The sequence below is a fragment of the Anas acuta genome, chromosome 7, assembly GCF_963932015.1.
Source record: "Anas acuta chromosome 7, bAnaAcu1.1, whole genome shotgun sequence".
Taxonomy (NCBI): domain Eukaryota; kingdom Metazoa; phylum Chordata; class Aves; order Anseriformes; family Anatidae; genus Anas; species Anas acuta.
This window is the reverse complement of record NC_088985.1, coordinates 33,959,313-33,976,977: the sequence shown is the minus strand read 5'-3', so window position 1 is coordinate 33,976,977 and position 17,665 is coordinate 33,959,313. Positions and strand designations below refer to the sequence as shown.

At 36.6% G+C, this 17,665-nt stretch overlaps 1 protein-coding gene across 3 annotated transcripts; it reads right to left on the bottom strand.

The window, feature by feature from the left end:
- Positions 1–854: 854 nt before the first annotated feature.
- Positions 855–16,552, bottom strand: LOC137859701 (disintegrin and metalloproteinase domain-containing protein 9-like). 3 transcript variants are annotated; one of them, XM_068689064.1, is made up of 22 exons: positions 16,226–16,552; positions 14,191–14,288; positions 12,929–13,002; positions 12,330–12,408; positions 11,296–11,372; positions 10,227–10,449; positions 9,664–9,729; positions 9,512–9,583; positions 9,009–9,181; positions 8,516–8,600; positions 7,404–7,525; positions 6,347–6,518; positions 5,395–5,484; positions 5,026–5,221; positions 4,796–4,901; positions 4,360–4,534; positions 3,863–3,943; positions 3,134–3,239; positions 2,268–2,400; positions 1,820–1,883; positions 1,332–1,384; positions 855–992 (listed from the first exon to the last, which is right to left on the bottom strand). In XM_068689064.1, the coding sequence occupies exons 1-22, from the start codon at positions 16,293–16,295 to the stop codon at positions 914–916; spliced, it is 2,394 nt and encodes a 797-aa protein (XP_068545165.1). In that variant the 5' UTR covers positions 16,296–16,552; the 3' UTR covers positions 855–913. The 3 variants fall into 3 exon arrangements, with proteins under 3 accessions (XP_068545165.1, XP_068545164.1, XP_068545166.1); XM_068689063.1 differs by having other exon boundaries at positions 12,929–13,005; positions 16,226–16,542; XM_068689065.1 differs by lacking the exons at positions 14,191–14,288; positions 16,226–16,552 and having other exon boundaries at positions 12,330–12,444; positions 12,929–13,007.
- Between the last annotated feature and the right edge of the window lie 1,113 nt (positions 16,553–17,665).

Genomic DNA, 17,665 nt, shown 5'->3' with positions numbered 1-17,665 from the left:
TCCAGGCAGGTTCTGAATATCTCCAAAGAAGGACACCCCACAGCCTCTCTCTCTTAAGAAAGAAATCTCCCTTCCCTGGAAGATGTGCCTTGCCAATGCAGATTTTTTCCCACAGTGGATTTGGGGTCCTTTTGACCATTTCCCCTGCAAAATGACCGGTTTAAGGACTAGAAACACTTGTGCAAGATGATTCCGTAATTTATTCACTGCTTGTTCGTACTCCTAGAGACTACATGCAAACACAGCACGTGCTTTACCCTCTCCTCATAAAGGAGACCAGTCTGTATCCATAACTTTGTTATTCCCAGTGACGTTTTCTCCTCCTTGTAGCAGCTTCTTTTCCAGGAGAGGTGGCTCTGGATCCCAGCGTGGATACAGCGACAGAGCAGGAAGGGCTCGAAGCAAGGCACAGAATGGGCTCCAGGCCCTGCACATGGGGTGCTCAGCAGGCACAGCATACAGCCTGGAGGATGGCTGGGAGGTAGACAGGTTGTAGGCTTCCCCAGAGGACAGCCTATGCTCTGACTTTCACGTCAGCATGTAAATAAAGGTGAATAAATTATGTCTGTTAAACATCCGCTTCTCTTTTTGGCCTGCAGGTAAGGCAACACTTCAGAGGAGTCCTGTTCTCCAGTGCTGTTATAGATTTAAACTAACAAATGTTGAACATTAGGCTTTTGATTTGGAAGAAAAAAAAAAAAAGAAAATAAAAAAGAGGTGAGGTACAAATATAGCCAGCAGCTCTTAGCAAAATAATGGGGAGTTAGAAAATCTGCGTTCAGGGTCTCTTTTTCTGTGTTCATTGTCTTTTGTTTTTTTCATAAGGTGCAAGGTGAGGACTGGGGAATTCCAACCTTTAATCTGTTTCAGATCATATTCTGGTCAGAACTGGTGAGGATTCCCTAGAAACTTCTCAGACAACTGGTTTAGGTGGGACCACAGGTCGCTGAGGTCCTGAAGGAACTGGAGGAATCCGTGTTTGTACTGGCTGCCTGAAGTGTGGAAAGCACATTTAGTGAAATATTTCATGACTTGAGACACCTGATATTTGTAAACTGGTACTTCATGATTTTTAATCAATTTATAGCATTTATACATGTATTTCGCACACAGACACACACAAAATACTCTGGTAGCATTTACATGTCCCATTATGCTGGTTTCTATGGAAGTAGTAAAGCTGCACTTCTCCTTTAAGCGTTTAATCTATTTCATCTGATACGATGCTGCATGAAAAATGCCCCAGAGCAGGACATGAGCCATTAGGCATTTCACTTACATTGATACAGCAGTGCAAACAAGAAATAAAGAAGAGTTTAAATTCTACAAACCTTGAACCGGGAAAATGTGATATGGTAAAAAAATCAGGATTTGATGTGGCCGACTAGAAAAGATATTGCAGAAAATCAGGTTAACAGAGAACACGTTTCAAAGTGTGGCTCATTATTCAGTATAAAGCTAATGGTATTTCAGAGGTTATTTCCATTTCCTGTGACATTTCATACTCTTGCATATTGTGTTTTGATAGTTTTTATTTTCTTTTACCAGAACTAGATCCACAGCCTGGCTAAACAGCTTCTCTGGTACTTGGCTGCAGAATTCATAGTTCTATCTTGGCTGCTCTGCTGAGCAATAAGCAATGCAGGCAATAAGGTCCATACCTACCCAAACACAAGTCTTGTCCAATTTAAATACTTGGAAATTCGGATGGGTTTAGCGTATCAAAACCCACAAAGTCATCAGCAACTACATTAGAGAAAAGGCACTGTATAATTTGGATTACCCAGCATGAAGTAATGCACGTTTGCGTCTCTCTTACCTGATTATTTCCTGTACTATGAGCTGGTCCATTATTTTGCTTTGGTTGCTGCACATTGTTATCCCTGAAATGAAAACCACATTGTCAGGAAAATCCCCATTTGACTTGACATCATTAAGTTGAGTGCTTATCAAGGGACTGGGCTCAAAGGTCTCGATTCTGGTTTTGACTCCACCCATTCCTGGCTTTGGCAACTAATTTCAATGTTCTGTACCACTGTGTCCATGCAATACAATTATAAGTACCGATCAGGAAAGTGCAGTGAATATTGTGAAAAAATGCTTAAGAACTGACAACCTAAGCATTAAACTACCCACATTTACTATAAGCAGGGTAGTCTTTTTCTTTTTGGGGGGTTCTGATTCTTTGTATAAGGTCTGTATCCTGCTGAAGTTATTTGAAGCATGCTTCCAAGTGTTGAGATACACATTTGTAATAAGTGCAATACCTGTGTTGTCTTCTACTTTTCCTGCAAAACTTCCTTTTTATTGCATCGCGCTTAATTACTGCTATTACAGTCACAATCAATATTGGCAGCACAAGGAAGAAAAATATAAGCAGGCCATCCCGAAGTGATGTATCTAGAGAAAAACAATTCAATCATGTAAGATACTCACCTTGCTTAACCTCATATTAAAGTGTTTTCCCATTAAAAACTCTTTTCTGTTGTAAAAACTACAATCTTCAAATTATTATAAATCAAATTTAGTAATTAGGATTTGGACATATGTAAGCACAAGTACTTCTTCCTGCTTTACCCACCCCACATTGTATGACATACAACCTTTTTCCTTTTAGTCAACAAACAGAACATTTTGCATGGTCTTTCAGTGTAAAGGCCAGAAAAATCTACTCCATTTTCCCTTCGCAAAATTTCATGGCTCTTAGGTGAGTGAACTGCTAGTTGCTGCATGCATCACCTTAATCCTTCCCATTACAGTGAGACCTTTTCCATACATAAAGGCTGCTAGTTTCATTCTCAAGCTGTAGTCCTGCTATATTACACCCATTTTATCTGGTGTATAGTACCTAACTAAATAATATCCAACTATCTAAAAATGTAGTAGTAATTCTAAGCAATTAATGTTTTTTATCGCAGACAAAAGAGAGATCAACTTCTTCCTTGGACCAGCTTTCTCGATGCCTGCAGACCTACACATCAAATAATAATGTTCATTCTCAAGTCATTCCATGATTAAATGGCCCATGCAATAGCAAAAAAGCTTTTGAAAAGAGACTGAAAAACACTCTGTATTAATAGATCATTTTAATCAGACACTGGAGGCAGAATGAAAGACAGTTTCAGTGTCCTACCTATGTGAGCTGGACCACTGTCAACACTGCCACCATAGCCCGGCTGGTTACAGAAGGGAGGTGCCCACCCTGAATGGCAATGGCAGTTCCCATTGTTGTTACACACCTAGAGGTCATACGAAAGGGATTAGTCAAAGGAACATCTATTTGATCTACTTTCAACCTCCAATATATATTTGGAGTTACACATTAAGAATTGCATGTGGAAATAAGAATATTCTGTAGTATTCCATAGAAACGTATTAAGTATAACCTCTCTCCCTCCAATCCCAAAACACGGAGTAATACTGATAACAATAGTCTATTCTCTGTAGAAGTTAATCTCTTCTTGATGTTGTTGTTATTTGCCTACACTAGGGTACCGTCCAAAGAAGAACTTTTTAGTTTTAAAACCTCTGGGTTCCTTTTTGATTTTTCAGAGAAATATGTAAATCACGGATCCCTAGTCTGTTCCTTTAAAAGGAATACTTTCCTTTTAAAGTTTGACAGTTCAGTAATATTCAAAGGTTCCCTAGGGAAATTTAGAAGAAATGTCTTTCAGTGTTAGTGCTAAGATGTTTACAGTATACTGGAAATATGAATTGCAGATTAAAAAAAAAAAAAAAGGATTTAACTTTTCATTCAGATCAGAATAAAACAAAGCCATCTGTCAGGTTATTGCTTTTATGGAGGGATTTTGCACCTATCTCTGTCTTCAAGAAATAGGGCATGAAAACACCATCTACTCACCCCATTATTGTTACACTTTTGCTTTACATCGCAGCTGTAGCCCAGAAAACTTGCATCAACACACTCAAAATCTAAACAGGCCTGGAAAAAAATATTTAGTGTCTTTTACACACAAGACTTCCAAAAACCCCATCCATTTTATAAATATACTATACAAAAATATATGTTTACAAGTCTACAGTTCTTACTTAAATGTCAGGGAAAAGGGTTGATAGAACTCCCAGTACTTCACAATTTTATAGCTCCATTTGTCTCAAAGATTTCTAAATCTATGGATGCAGCTTGATGGAAATAATTTCAGTATCTCATACTGTAGCTCACTGATTTGTAGCATCACATTTTTTTAAAGAGTTAATTAATTGTGTGTGTATATCTGAACAAGCATATTTTTAATTATATTATAGCATATAAATAAGAGAACAATTTAATGCTTTTGAAAGTTAAGAACTTTCCACTTGGTGGAATACACCAAGCAATGCTGCTGTGATTCGTCTTACCTTCTTTTCTCCACAGGCTGTTCCATCATGAACTTGAGCAGGATCAGGGATATCTGACCCTAAGTCAAAATCAGAAGACCAGCATAAAACCCCAGACGCATTATTGACAACACTCCAAGCAGGAAGATTTTGAAGACTAACAGAAGTGCACTGGACCTTGCCACACAGACTATGCCTGCAGTGAACAGATGATACTCAGAGACAAGATGAACAGGAAAAAAAAAAAACAAAACACAAAAAACACAACACAATGTCAGTGCAATACACCATCCAGTCAAACTTAGCTTGCATTTCAAGCAAATATTCTTCTCTTAAAGCTCATGTTTTACAAGTTTATAGCAGATACTTTCTGTTGTGAACTTGTAGAACATGAGATCTCAGAGTAGAATTTTACATTGGATGTTTTAGGGGAGGGTTTTACTTGCTATTGACTTACTGAACAGAACATTTCTTGTACACTCCACCTTTCATTCCACAGTTTCCAAACCTATCCCCTTTAATATTGGCTTTTTCAAAGCATAGATTAGGTGCTTTTCGTGCCCCTGTGTGAAAAATAGTGAATCTTAGTAAGCCACCACACTGTCTTAAAAATATGAGCAAGAAAACAAAAACTATGAAATGTCTTGTAGAAGACTACAAGCCTTTTATGTTCAATTATAAATGTACCTTTTCCATATATAGCTTCACATTGTGAATCAAAACTTTGGCATACTCCATAGTAGCAATATGCTTTCATGTCGTTGCATGGGTAACCATTCATGATATAAACATCATCTGGACAGTAGGCATAGCTTCCATTGCAGTATTCAGGTAGATCACAGAAGTCCATCTTCGATCTGCATTCTGTTCCTGCCACTTTAAACTAGAACCAGAGAAGAATGCCACCTCGGTATTTTGCAACAGCAGAAATTCAGTCATGAACCAATGACAGATGGGAATTTCCTGATAACCTTTTTAACACTACCACCACCACCCCAACCCCCAAAATCCAACCTAATAATTAGCATCAATTTAGCTTAATAAAATATAGCCTACCTTGCAATTTTTGCAGCACAGTCCTTGAGCACATTGTGATCCAGATGTGAGTTTGCAGGTTGCAGCATCACAGCAAGGGTTAGTACATTCCTGAAGAACAGACATGAACAAGGGGACACAATGTTTTTACTTCGCTGTATAGCAAGGAGAGTACATGGTCAAACCAAGTGCATGGACGAACCAAGCATTAAATACTTTCATACTCTCTTTCATATTCTGAGGTTGATATTCTCCAACATAAAGCAGCATACAGTTTAGCTGCATTTTTTTTACAACAAGACATCATAAAAAAACATATATTTTGACAGGTTGTGGCTCAGGAATATAGGATATGTTTACACTCAGTGAATAAATTTTTCCCAATATCCAATCTAAACCTCCCCTGGCACAACTTGAGGCCATTTCCTTTTGTCCTGTCAATTGTTGCTTGGGAGAAGAGACTGATCCCCACCTCACTATAGCCTAATTTAAGCTAAGTGTAGAGAGAGAGACCTTTATTTTCCAAAGAAGGAGTAAATATATCCCATTCTTTGAGGGGCATTGTCACAATGTAAATATGACCAACAACAGCAATGTTGTTGTGGGATAAGTTTAAGAGTTACAGTTAGGAAACCTGTAAGTGCTATACAGACTAGTAGTCTCATTTGCATAACAGAAGTCTCTATGTTGCTAATGTCAACACAAAAAATGATGGCATTTCCACATGTTGTGCACTGAAATTTCTTTCTTAGGCATTTGACTCAAAGTTCTGTGAAGTCCAGTAACCCTTAACTGAGTTCATATCTAAATTAAAGTATGATTTTAGGCTTTTTCTAGAATTTATCTTTATACAGCTTGCAAAAATGTAAACTTATATGGAAAACTCCTCAGATACTAATTCAAATCAGGTGCAACAAAAGGACAGTATAATACAACAAGTATAATACACAAGTATCCAGCTGAATTTCTTTACCTGTGGTTTACCACAGTCACATTCTTCATTGTTATCAACCACATTATTACCACAGACAGGTTCTTTGTAAACATTGCTTGTTTTGGGGGGGTTTCTAAGGCAGTTTCCTCCTCCATTTAGAATAAAGTTCTCAAAATCATCAGCGCTGCAGGTGCTGAAATTCCTGGATCCCCTGGAAAGCATAATATTATTTTTTATTACAAACATTTTGCTTGCAAAAGGACAATTCAACTCAAACCATTAAAATATTGTCAATCTATAATAAATACCACATTTCAGAATGTTAGGAGATCTTGAGATATTTCCTCTTTATTTTGTATTGGAGCACAGTACTTCTGGAAATAAAAATATAATACATATAACATAACTGCAAATACTTTCAGAAGCAAGAGACCATCAGATTAGATATTCTGATGTTCTCTATAAAACAGGCCTTCGAAATTCCTTTGCTGTTCTGAGTCCAAAAATGTCTGAATAAAATACAATTTCCAGGACATTCACCTTAACTGAGATTCCCAAAAAACTCAGGAATGCATCTTCTCATAGTAGTTTGGTCCAGTGTTCAGTTATGCTGATTTATTAATATAAGCGTGAATAGATAAATAATTTTATGATTATTATTAGATAAAGCTGAGCCAAAGAACAAATAAACTGAAACAAATATAGGATGAGACATTTTGTTTAAACTAACATTTAAGAGAATCTATGCAAAAGGGGCATGTTTGCACAAACATGGTGAATATACATAGAGGATTCTCAGCAGGGTAAAAAAAAACAACAGCAATATGCTATCATTAAAATGAGCAATTAACAAAATCCAAGTAAGTTTTAATGAATGCTACAAACAAAGAATGACTAGGTCAGAAAACGGGTAGTGTTTTAACTAATTTGAAATTATAAATTCTTAAGTCAAAGAATTCATCTCCGTCATTAAACTTTCCATTAACTTTCCATTCACAAAAGTTCTTTAGGATTCATGGAAGTTTCTCAGCTTATCTAGCCACTGCAGATTAAATTAAAAAAAAAAAAAGTTTATTAAAATAAGTGGAAATCTTACTTATCTGTGCTGTACATAATGTAGGATGCAGGACACCTTTCATCATCATGTTTCATTCCAAGGTTATGACCCAATTCATGTGCAACTACTGTAGCATGACGTAACAAATTGCTATGATCCAACTAATGAAGAGAATCTGTGTTAAATTTATGAATCTAAAGAACTTACTATGTTTCTACCTACTGAGTTATCCAGGCCACAAGTTTCTTAGAGGCCATGAAGACAATATCAAATTTTATTGCAGAACAAAAGCAGCAAGAACAGATAAGTTGGGTATTTTCAGGTAGGGCCAAGTTCTGCCACTCTTTCTAGGATCATACTCTGAATAGTAGCACAGTTAATCAGTTGTGATATTGATTTTAGTGGGGTGTTCAAAGACAAACATACTATTAAAGAACAGAATCTGCTTCTAAGATTGTCCATTATGTTACGGCATTCCTATGATAAGGAAAGGAACCTCAGGAAATACTGGATCTACCCCCAAAGGTAAAGGAGAAAAACAATTTTCTGGCTAGTTTTGCCATTTATTTATTATTATTATTATTATTTTCCCCATTTACAGTCTCGAGGAGTATTCTGGACACTTGAAAATATGTGCATTATGTTCAGCATCTATCCATACAAAGAGCGTAACAATGCACATGTGTTGTAGTTGCATTCCTATCCCCAAAATACTGTGCTTATGAACCTTAACGTTATGAGGATGGACTTTTCTTATACAACCTTGAACTAGATGAATTACATAAATGTGATTAAAAAATGATTTCAGGACTAAATCAGACAAGTGGATTGTAACACGAAGAAGACAGAAATTGGGAAATATACGTATTTGTATATAAGCATAAAAATACGCACAAATCTTTACATAAGAAACCCTATGGATAAAACCAGTCCACTCCAAGCCCAGTCTTCAACACCTGGGTGAGTTCACAAAGTGCACATTATCTGTTAGCGTGTTCTGAAGGTGTGCCTCTGTGGAATCAATGTCTAGCAATAAATGGAACTCTGCGTTGTGTAAATGCACAATGCCTTCAATGCCTTCACTAGCAGCATATCTACAAGAGCAGCTCCTGTGCTAGTTTCTTCCACTAAGCACAACATTACGTACTTACAGTGCTGATTGACCCTCCCTGGACATGTGAGCAGACGGTACCTACAAAAGCCATTCCAATGGATCCACCGTAAGAGCCTCTCCCTCTGCAACAAACACAGTTTGAAAGTACTTTTGAAAGAGGGCCTGAAAGTTTGTGATCACTACTAAAAGACACTGATAAGTCTGAAACAAATACTGCAAAGCAAAATTTGGTCTTACTGAAGTCAAGAAGAAAGTTGTCACCTTATCATGGTTTCACTGTAATTAATAGTGAACATGGCAATAACATAGATTGAAAACAATGATCAATCACCTAAGCCTGCTGTGTCAGTGCTTTTGAGTTGATTAACTATGAAGAATTCATTATAGTTTCTTCATCTGTTTTTCAGGTCAAAACAGTTTGGAAGTTGAGTGAATTTTACTCATTATATTTTCATTCATGCACAAAACCAAAATCATTAGCAACACCAGCAGTGCTGCAGGAGTGGCATTTCCTCCAAATGAAAACTTACATTATGAGATGACTAACATCATTTCTTGATCGTTTTAGAAGATCTTTCTGTCTCCAAGAAACGAATCTACCCAGTACGTCTCCAGCTGAACCATCCATTACAGATATGGGGTTTGTAACTGTCCATATCTCTAATCCAACAAGAACAATTTGGATGTTTAATGCTCTATACATCTGAAGAAAAATAAATAAATAAATAAATAAATAAATAAATAAATAAATAAATAAATAAATACTGTCCATCAATCCAGTTCAACTGAATTATGAAAGATTTTTACTGCTACTGAGCCAAAGTCAGGGAGCACACAGATGTTTAAAAACATCTGGGCTGCAACTCTACAAGACTTGTGCATAGATTCATGACATGTCTCAAATGTTACAAAATGCTGTATAACTTCCAAATACAATTTCAGAACATAACTGTACAGATTTACTTTACTACCTTACTTTGGAAAACTACAGTAAAGTAGAAACTACCAAGTATAGGTGACTGAACTGACCTACCCCATCAACATAATTAATCAGCTCAACCGTTTCCTTTTGCACCACAGCAGGATCCGAATTCTTCAGCAAAAACTGTAAGATGCCATATGCAAAAGTCAGAGAAAAAAAAAATAATCTAACAAAAAGTATTTAGCATTGGATGAAGTCATTACCCTGTTATTATCCACAACCATAAATAATTCCACATAGCTTTCCTGTGGCAGGACAGCTCGCTTCTTCTGCAAATTAAAAAGCACAATAAGTTAACATTATGAGTAATGAATTCAAGGCATTTAAAATTATTTTTCTCATGATTTTCATTTAATGCTTTTATAAAGTAATGATACATCTTATAATGTGTCCTCAAATGCCAATTTGCTTTAGATTTCCAGATCAATATCTGTGTACAAGTAACCTGCTTTTGGTCAGACACCAAGATGCATGAGCTGAATGGCAGCTTTCACACACCCACAACGGTCTTGGTTTGAGCTCTGCTTTTCTGCTAAATGACTGCTTCAAGCTATGTTAAATTGGCATTGTGATATCCTTCTGTTTCAGGATTTCCTTAACTCTACTCTTACCAACTTGGGATCCATGAAAATGAGAGCAACAAGGTGGCCTGCTAACCCAAAAGCACCATGCTAAAGCAAGAGCTCCTGACACCACTGACATCTGGAACAGACTGAGGAGATTGCTTGGACTGTAGCCCACAGGAGAGAAACAGAAATGCATTTACCCTCAAAAGTTTTTCCCCACTCGAGGTACTGTTTGATGAAAACGCATATTTCACAGACTGCTTCACAAACATCTTCATCTCATGATGCAGGCTGTCGTTCTGCATACCACATCGGAAAGGGATATGCTCCATATCTTCTAACCGGTAAAACATGTGTTCAAATGTGCTGGATGAGTTGAGTGGCTCTATTCCATACCATTTGCCATCAATGTAGATAATTCCTCTACCAATCACAAAAGAATGGAAAATTATTTTTCCCTCATGGATATGACTAGGTGAATGAACAACAGATGAATACTTAAAAACTGTAACTCTTCGAACCACTATTTTGACATAAATGATTATTTGAGTTTGCATAAATTTGTAGAACAGCCAAAATGACATCTCTGTTCTGCTTAGTGAAATCCAGTACTACCTGAAATACCAGTAGTTTGATAATTTTATTCTTCATTTAAAGGAATGCCATGGAATATCTTTATTTATTGTGAGTGGCATCTCGCTTTGATACTATACACATGAAAGATATGTAGGTGAACTTTGTTCCATTGCCTCTTCCTGCTTGTCAAAAAGATACCAAGCTGAACAAGGCTGCTAGGACTGACAAGTGTATCTAAATCCAGGTGATGAGCCAAACTCATTGAAGGCAGAAAGCACTGACATGCTCCAGGCACATTCTGAGTATCTGCCTGATCTGCTGTGCATGCCATCTCATTTTGCCAGCTTGTATAGACCGATACTGTCAGGAGAATACCTAAAACTATTATGCATTAATCTGCCACCTTCGTGTTTCTCAGATAAATGTAATTTTATTGTATTTGAAACACTTTTATTATTCTGAAAGCTAAATTCTAAATGCAGCCTATCAACAGTATCTGTCACAGGGGAGGGAAAGTATAAAACCTCTATAGAGTTTCAGCTTCATCAAGAGGCAAAATGTAAAAACACATTTGCAAGATAGGATTGTGTTTCCTTTCCAGGTGTATAATGAATATCAACAGTTTTTTGTTTGTTTTTAAATTGGTGATACTGCACAATTAATTATCTTGAAGTAAAAAGCAAGAAGTAATACCTCAGGCCATCGCATGTGCTGAGAGCAAGCATTGAGTCAGCCATTCCTTCAACAGTGCCATGATAATAACAGTGTGCCTGAAATGCAACAAAAACACATAATTAATAACAAAATAGGCCAGCTGCATTCAAATACAAACTTATTTTGTTACCAACCCTATTATTTGCATGACATTAAAGCTGGCTTTTGCATATTTAAAGCATTCCCTATTCTAAAATAATCCCAAAGTTCTTGGAGTAAAATATTATTTGATGCGAGTAACTACAATAGCATTTGTTCCCTTGGTTCTAGAAAACAACTAGCTTTTTCATTTAACCCATCACCATCTTTTAACAAGATCTTTGTATCTATATTGCTCATTGTGTTCTTAGACAGAATCCTCTCACAGGCTGATCTGAGAAGCTCTCCCATGCGCAAAGCAGTCTCACTAAGCCAATATGTAGTTGCAAGTAGAAACTTAAATGTAAAAGCATTCTTAAGGCTTGCTCAAAACTATAGAGCTTTGATGCTGCCATTGTACCTTTAATTGCATATTATGCAAAGGTGACCTACTTGCGTAGCTCAAATTTAGCCTTGGCATAATCACCTGGTGTCTCCTTTCACACCTTACAAAAGTGATGCTGTATAATCATATGAGGACAAGGCCACTCCCTCATAGAACACAGAACCTGATGTTTTATATCTCAGGGAATTGTTAAACATAAATGCCACAAATATGAAAACCTGAAAATCTCTCTTTCCTAGCAGGTATATTTTTCTTCTGTGTATGCACTTTATGTGCATCACTTGCATTTTCCCCTCCAATGCCAAAAATGTAAACAATTTTCAATCTTGTAGGATACAGAAACAAAAAATTTGGAGTGAATGGTCTTGTACATTCACGTTTGCTTTGGAAACACATTTAGATGCATGTACACTCTTGTTGCTGTCCTCAGCTCTAACAATTTGTTAATATGGCCTTCAGTTCATAAAAGTTGTTTTTCCTGATTTGAGGAAACTCTTATGCAAAAGGGAAATTTTATTATGTACAATACCTTGATTTTTGATTGTGTTGCCTCCAGTGTCCCATTTTTTCTGTACGTATATAGCATAAAATCTTTGCTAACAAGGTCTCTGGAAACAAAAATAAACTACTGCTCTTTTAAGAGTCTATAAAGCAAGAAATAAATCAGGAATCCTAGTAAGTATTACATTGTTAGCAGCATACTCATGCTACATTATTATTAAAATTCACAGACATGAAACAAACTATCTTAAAAATGAGCTGCACTATTTGGAAAATAAGTCATTTTGAAATATTTTAACTAAAACATCCATAGATTATGACCTGAGCAGACTATGTCATAGGAGGGCCTGGATTATTTTTGATTCTGGAATGAGGAACAACAACAGATATTTTTTTCCAAATACAACACTAACAACCCTCCCCTCCCTGCCAGTAAAGAGCTACTGTTGAATTTTCCATAAGGATTTTCTGAAACTTACTGGTTGTGGTGCTAATATAAAATTAATCTAATTTCTGAACAAGAATAAAAATTTAAAAATATTAAAAATATTTTTACAATCTAAAAATACTTGTCTATATGCAACAAAATTCCAAGATGGATAGCTTACTCAGAACACTATCACATACTTATTTTTCTTCAGTGTTAGGAGGTATGTTCCATTTCTTGTTTTAATTGAGTAAGAAAGATTGTCATCTGAATGCTCCTGAAAACAGAACAAAAGTTATCACTTAACTATATTATTTTCTATTTGGGCGTGTCAGTTCCATGTTTTCTTTGATAACAGAGATCCAACTACTATACATCTTTGAAGTATTTACCAGATTCACCGAACACGCACTCCTAATCCTCATGCTCTGTATATTACAAAGTTTCAGCAACACACTCTACATTCTTTCCTATGGAAAGTTTAAATTCTAGTAAGCTATGAATTTTCATATGGAAGACATAATGAAAAAGTAGAAATACTACACAAGAAATTATGTGTATCTGTCATTAGAGACTTGTACAGGGAATGTAAAAGATATGCAGTCTATAGAAAAATGAAAAACTAAAACTTATGGTATTAAAACAACAAAAAAAATATAAGAAGAATCAGTATACCTAAACGTAGGCAACCATGATAGCTTTATAGGCTCAGAAACAGATACTCCAGAGACACTAGTGAAGAGGAAGTAGACATAGCTTGGATGAAGGTTGGCCACATTCAGGTTCCCAAGAAGGGCACAGCCCATGTATTTTTTTGCTAAACTATCACATAAAGTTTTATGACACTCCTTATGTAAATCACCTGTAGCCGGATGAACGACTCACAAATTCTTCCTTTGTTAATCACTTTGCACAAAGATGACTCATGGCATTTTATTATCAGTTACTTCAGTAATTAAACTCTGTATCCAGTGCAAAGGTAAATGACCTTAGAACCAAAGAATTAAGGCTCAGACCTTTCTCTCTTAACTCATTCATTTACCTGTACGACTTTATGGAACCTCTTGTACAAGGTGAGCATCTGCCCTTTAGCCAATACATGGCTGAAATCTTCTGGTTATTCGAAGACAAGGTACGATGAGCAAAAGAACACATACAGCACAGACAGTAGTTCAACATCTAATCACACTTGGAGGAAACAGAAATATTGTCCTTGTTCTTACTTCTCTCTAACAAGGCTGTTAACAGGACTAGAAGTTTGAAAGGCTTTACCTTAGAGTTTCCTTTGTGGAAACAAATTTACTCAAAACTACTTGAAAACACTTAAGAATCTGAAGAAATAGCACATTTCTTCACAAAATAATCAATATATAACATACACAGTGTGTGTGGGTGTGCATTATAGGACAATATTGTGAAACACAGTAATATCAGAAGAAAAAAAATGGACAGAACAACAAACCTCATGAAAAAATGTGTGATGTTTCTCTTTGCCTGTCAGATGTTGAGGAATAATTGTTTCAAATGTTGAAACTCTGGACATCTCTTCAGAAGATACCCCTAAAAATAAAGTTTGAAATTTCTAAGGAACCAGAAAGGATGATTAATAAATATATTGTGCACAGTGGTGATCACTGAAAAACAATTCTGCTCAGGTCATAGATGAAGAAAGAGTAATTCCAGCAGTATGGGACCCAACTGTCCACGCTCAGTTTGGTAGGTTCTGTCTCTGCCAGAGTTCTTGGATTATGCTGAGAAAATCACAGAAATCAACATTTTCTTTCATGGCCAAAGTTTACTTTCATGGAAACTTCTGCTTAAAGATGGACTCTTCTAGAGTACATAAAGAGAAGCTATCAAGTTACTTAAACAATTCTCACATATTTTAACCCAGACTGTTAACTTTTTATGTTTGTCTATCATTTCTGAAACTCCTCTTTCTTCCATGACCTATACTTTTAACCTGAAGCAACACGGAAAGTTTCAGTAACTGTCTTCTCTGTCCACCCATCTGTCCCCCTCCTAGTGATTTTTGAGGTAGCTGGCCAGTTAAAATTAACTGTGCAAGAGATTTTGACATCTCACAATCCGTTAAGTTTCTCTGAGTTTTGTGAAATCACCTCACTGCTATCAGGAACGATGTGCTGATATGTGAGTAGATAGCAGGGCTCTCTAGAAATGGCTGATGGATGTTTGTTCAGCAGCAGTCATGTTTCTCCTGCATTCTTTGCAAAATGTTTGGAACCTTTTACATTATATCAGAGTTATCTCCATAACTCTGATAACTCTGGAGATAACTTCCTAACTAAGGAAGTTAAAGATAAGAAATCTGCTGAGTATCTGGTTTCAGCTAAATGGTTTTACAGAAAACAACAATCTCTACTGACTTTTTTTTTTCTCCTTTCCTTTTCCTTGTCTGCTCATCAGTCTGATTTCACTTTGGTCAACAGAGACATAACCATTGTTTTTAAACAGGTTACAGAGTCAACAATAACATAACATGGGTTATAACAACCAAAGTAGCTTCCTACTTCTTAAATTGTTCTTTTATAAGGAAACAAAGAGATTTCTTCTCATTTATAGCAGTACAAAGTTGACCTCAGCTTCCCAGGTTTCTGTGAAAGAATTTCATAACTGCAAAGAAGCCACAGAGCACTCATGAATCACCCATTCAAAGCGAGGAGGAGGATTCCTCAGCGTAATGATGATCTCTGCCTATCAGATAACATCAGGATTTTTGAAAGCTGGGTTCAGGCAGCCTATGATCAACATTAAATACTGTCATTACAATCAAAGCATGGAAGTTGCTATTAACAAACAGGTCTGCAAGTAACTTTGGCACTCCGTGTTTACTTTTATTTTCATCAGAAATAACTCGATTAACTAAATGGTAAAATCTGTTCCGTGAGTTAAGTATATGTGGAACTAACAGTGGAAATGTGGTCCTAAGAGTTAAAGTTTTGACACCTGAAGGCAGGAAAGCACTAGTACAGTCACAAGAACATCACCTTCTAAGAAATATTTCAGGCATTAAATCTAAGTCTAAAATATGAAGCCAAATCATAAACGTACAGGAGTTAATGAGGAAATAAAACTCAAGTAAGTTCCCGCACATTACTGAAGATCCAAACCTTTTTCTAGACTCTTCACTATTCATCAGTGACAGCAGCTACAATTGTCACAACCGTGTCCTGTATAGAAGATAATGATTTTAAACACCTACTGCATCATGGGGGGAAACAAACAAACAAACAAACACAAAGAATTAAACTATAATTTTCAAACTACAGTGCTTTTTTTTTTCTTTTTTTTCTTTTTTCTTTTTTCTTTTTTCTTCCTAAACTGAAGTTTTCTTGGTTAGGAGATCTGCTAACAGCCTATAGCCCATGGAGAGCTGTGACTGGATTTGAGAGGTGTGCATATTTACCGTCAGAACCAGGCACTACAAGAAGACTTAGAGAAACTGTCTGAACACATAACAAAACCAAAAAGCGTACCTTTTATCCCAAATGAGTTTCCTGTTAATGTTAGTCCAACGGTGAACAAAAACAGGCTCTGTTTTATCATGACCAGATTTCCTGGAGAAAGCACTATGGTATGCGAGGAGGCACGGTGCACTTGGCTCTCAGCTTCCCGGCACGGGAGAACTAGAAGAACGAGAACGCTCTGCTCTGAAGGTAAACAATCGAAAAAGCACTCCGATACCTCACCTCTGCCAGGGAAACGGGAAGTAAAATTTCATCCATTAGGCTCGCGAGAAAACTGGTTAGGCAGCTTAATGCAAATAAAAAGCAGCACACTCCGAAATACCGATTGGAAACGGGCAGATAAATTGTGTCAGGACCAAACTGGTTTATTCCAAAAGATTTAGGCTGAGATACCTGAGATAAAGTTGGAGATTATATGAAATGAGGCACATAAAACATTCCTACTAATAGATACAATAATTAGGATAATTATACTGGCCACCGTCAGATCGGTAAAATCTACTCTTTGAAATTTCATCTTGTTCTTTGTTTTTCATTATTTTATCTTTATTTAAAAATATAAGAAATGCAGTGCATACGAACATGTGGAAATCCCACAAACATATATCACACAAGGATTTTAGCCAGTCCCATCTGCATTACAGATAATTTTCCTCACCCAAAGTCTGTAATTTTGAGGGCCTCATCACTTTTCTGGGATCAGAATAATCTTCTGAGGCATCATGCAGCCACATCATCATCCAAAGCAGAAAACAAATGCTTCTAAAGCTGGGTGAATTTGCAATGCACTTCAGAAGTATCATGCACATTTAGAAACTCAAATAGGAGGCAACATAGTACACAACACAGTATTCAAGCTAAAGCATTTGTATTAATTAATTTTAATTAATTCATTTTAAATTAAAATAGAACAAATCCATTATTTTTTTCCAGTGGTAATGCACATAAAGGAATGGCTTAATAATTTTATATATATTTTTTAAAAAAGCAGAGATGCCAGCAGTGTTTGTAATATTGTCTTTGTAAAGCCTGTTCAAGCCCATCTTCCTATTTAACACAGCTAATTAATTTGCTTCAGCCAAAGCACCAGGCGGACTGGGAGACACGATACCCACACTCACTGGGTACATCTGTACCATAGCATCAAGAGAAACTTTCCCCGACTCCAGAAGCCAGGACCTTACTGAAAATTACATGAACCCAATCTTTAATTTATATTCCCTTCCTCCGCGACACACTACTAGCACACAACTCAGGAAACGGGGCTGCGGTACTCCACATTTTCCCATTTTATCGAGTTCTGTACCACCGGCACGCTTTTAGGGCTTTTTTTATGTGTCCGGAAGAGCGGTTTCAGGTTGTTTGTTTGTTTATTTATTTATTTTTACTGACAGGGACCACGGGCGCGCTTGCCCACACGGAGCACCGAGCCCTCCAGTGTCCACAGCA

What these genes read in the sequence shown, in the direction of transcription:
- LOC137859701 (XM_068689063.1), bottom strand. Translation starts at nt 16,295, where the DNA reads ATGATAAAACAGAGCCTGTTTTTGTTCACCGTTGGACTAACATTAACA. An exon ending in GTGGGGAAAAACTTTTGAGG is followed by an intron (nt 9,730 to 10,226) that starts GTAAATGCATTT and finishes TTTAATTTGCAG; the next exon opens with AAGAAGCGAGCTGTCCTGCC. An exon ending in TGAAGCTATATATGGAAAAG is followed by an intron (nt 4,902 to 5,025) that starts GTACATTTATAA and finishes TTTTTCACACAG; the next exon opens with GGGCACGAAAAGCACCTAAT.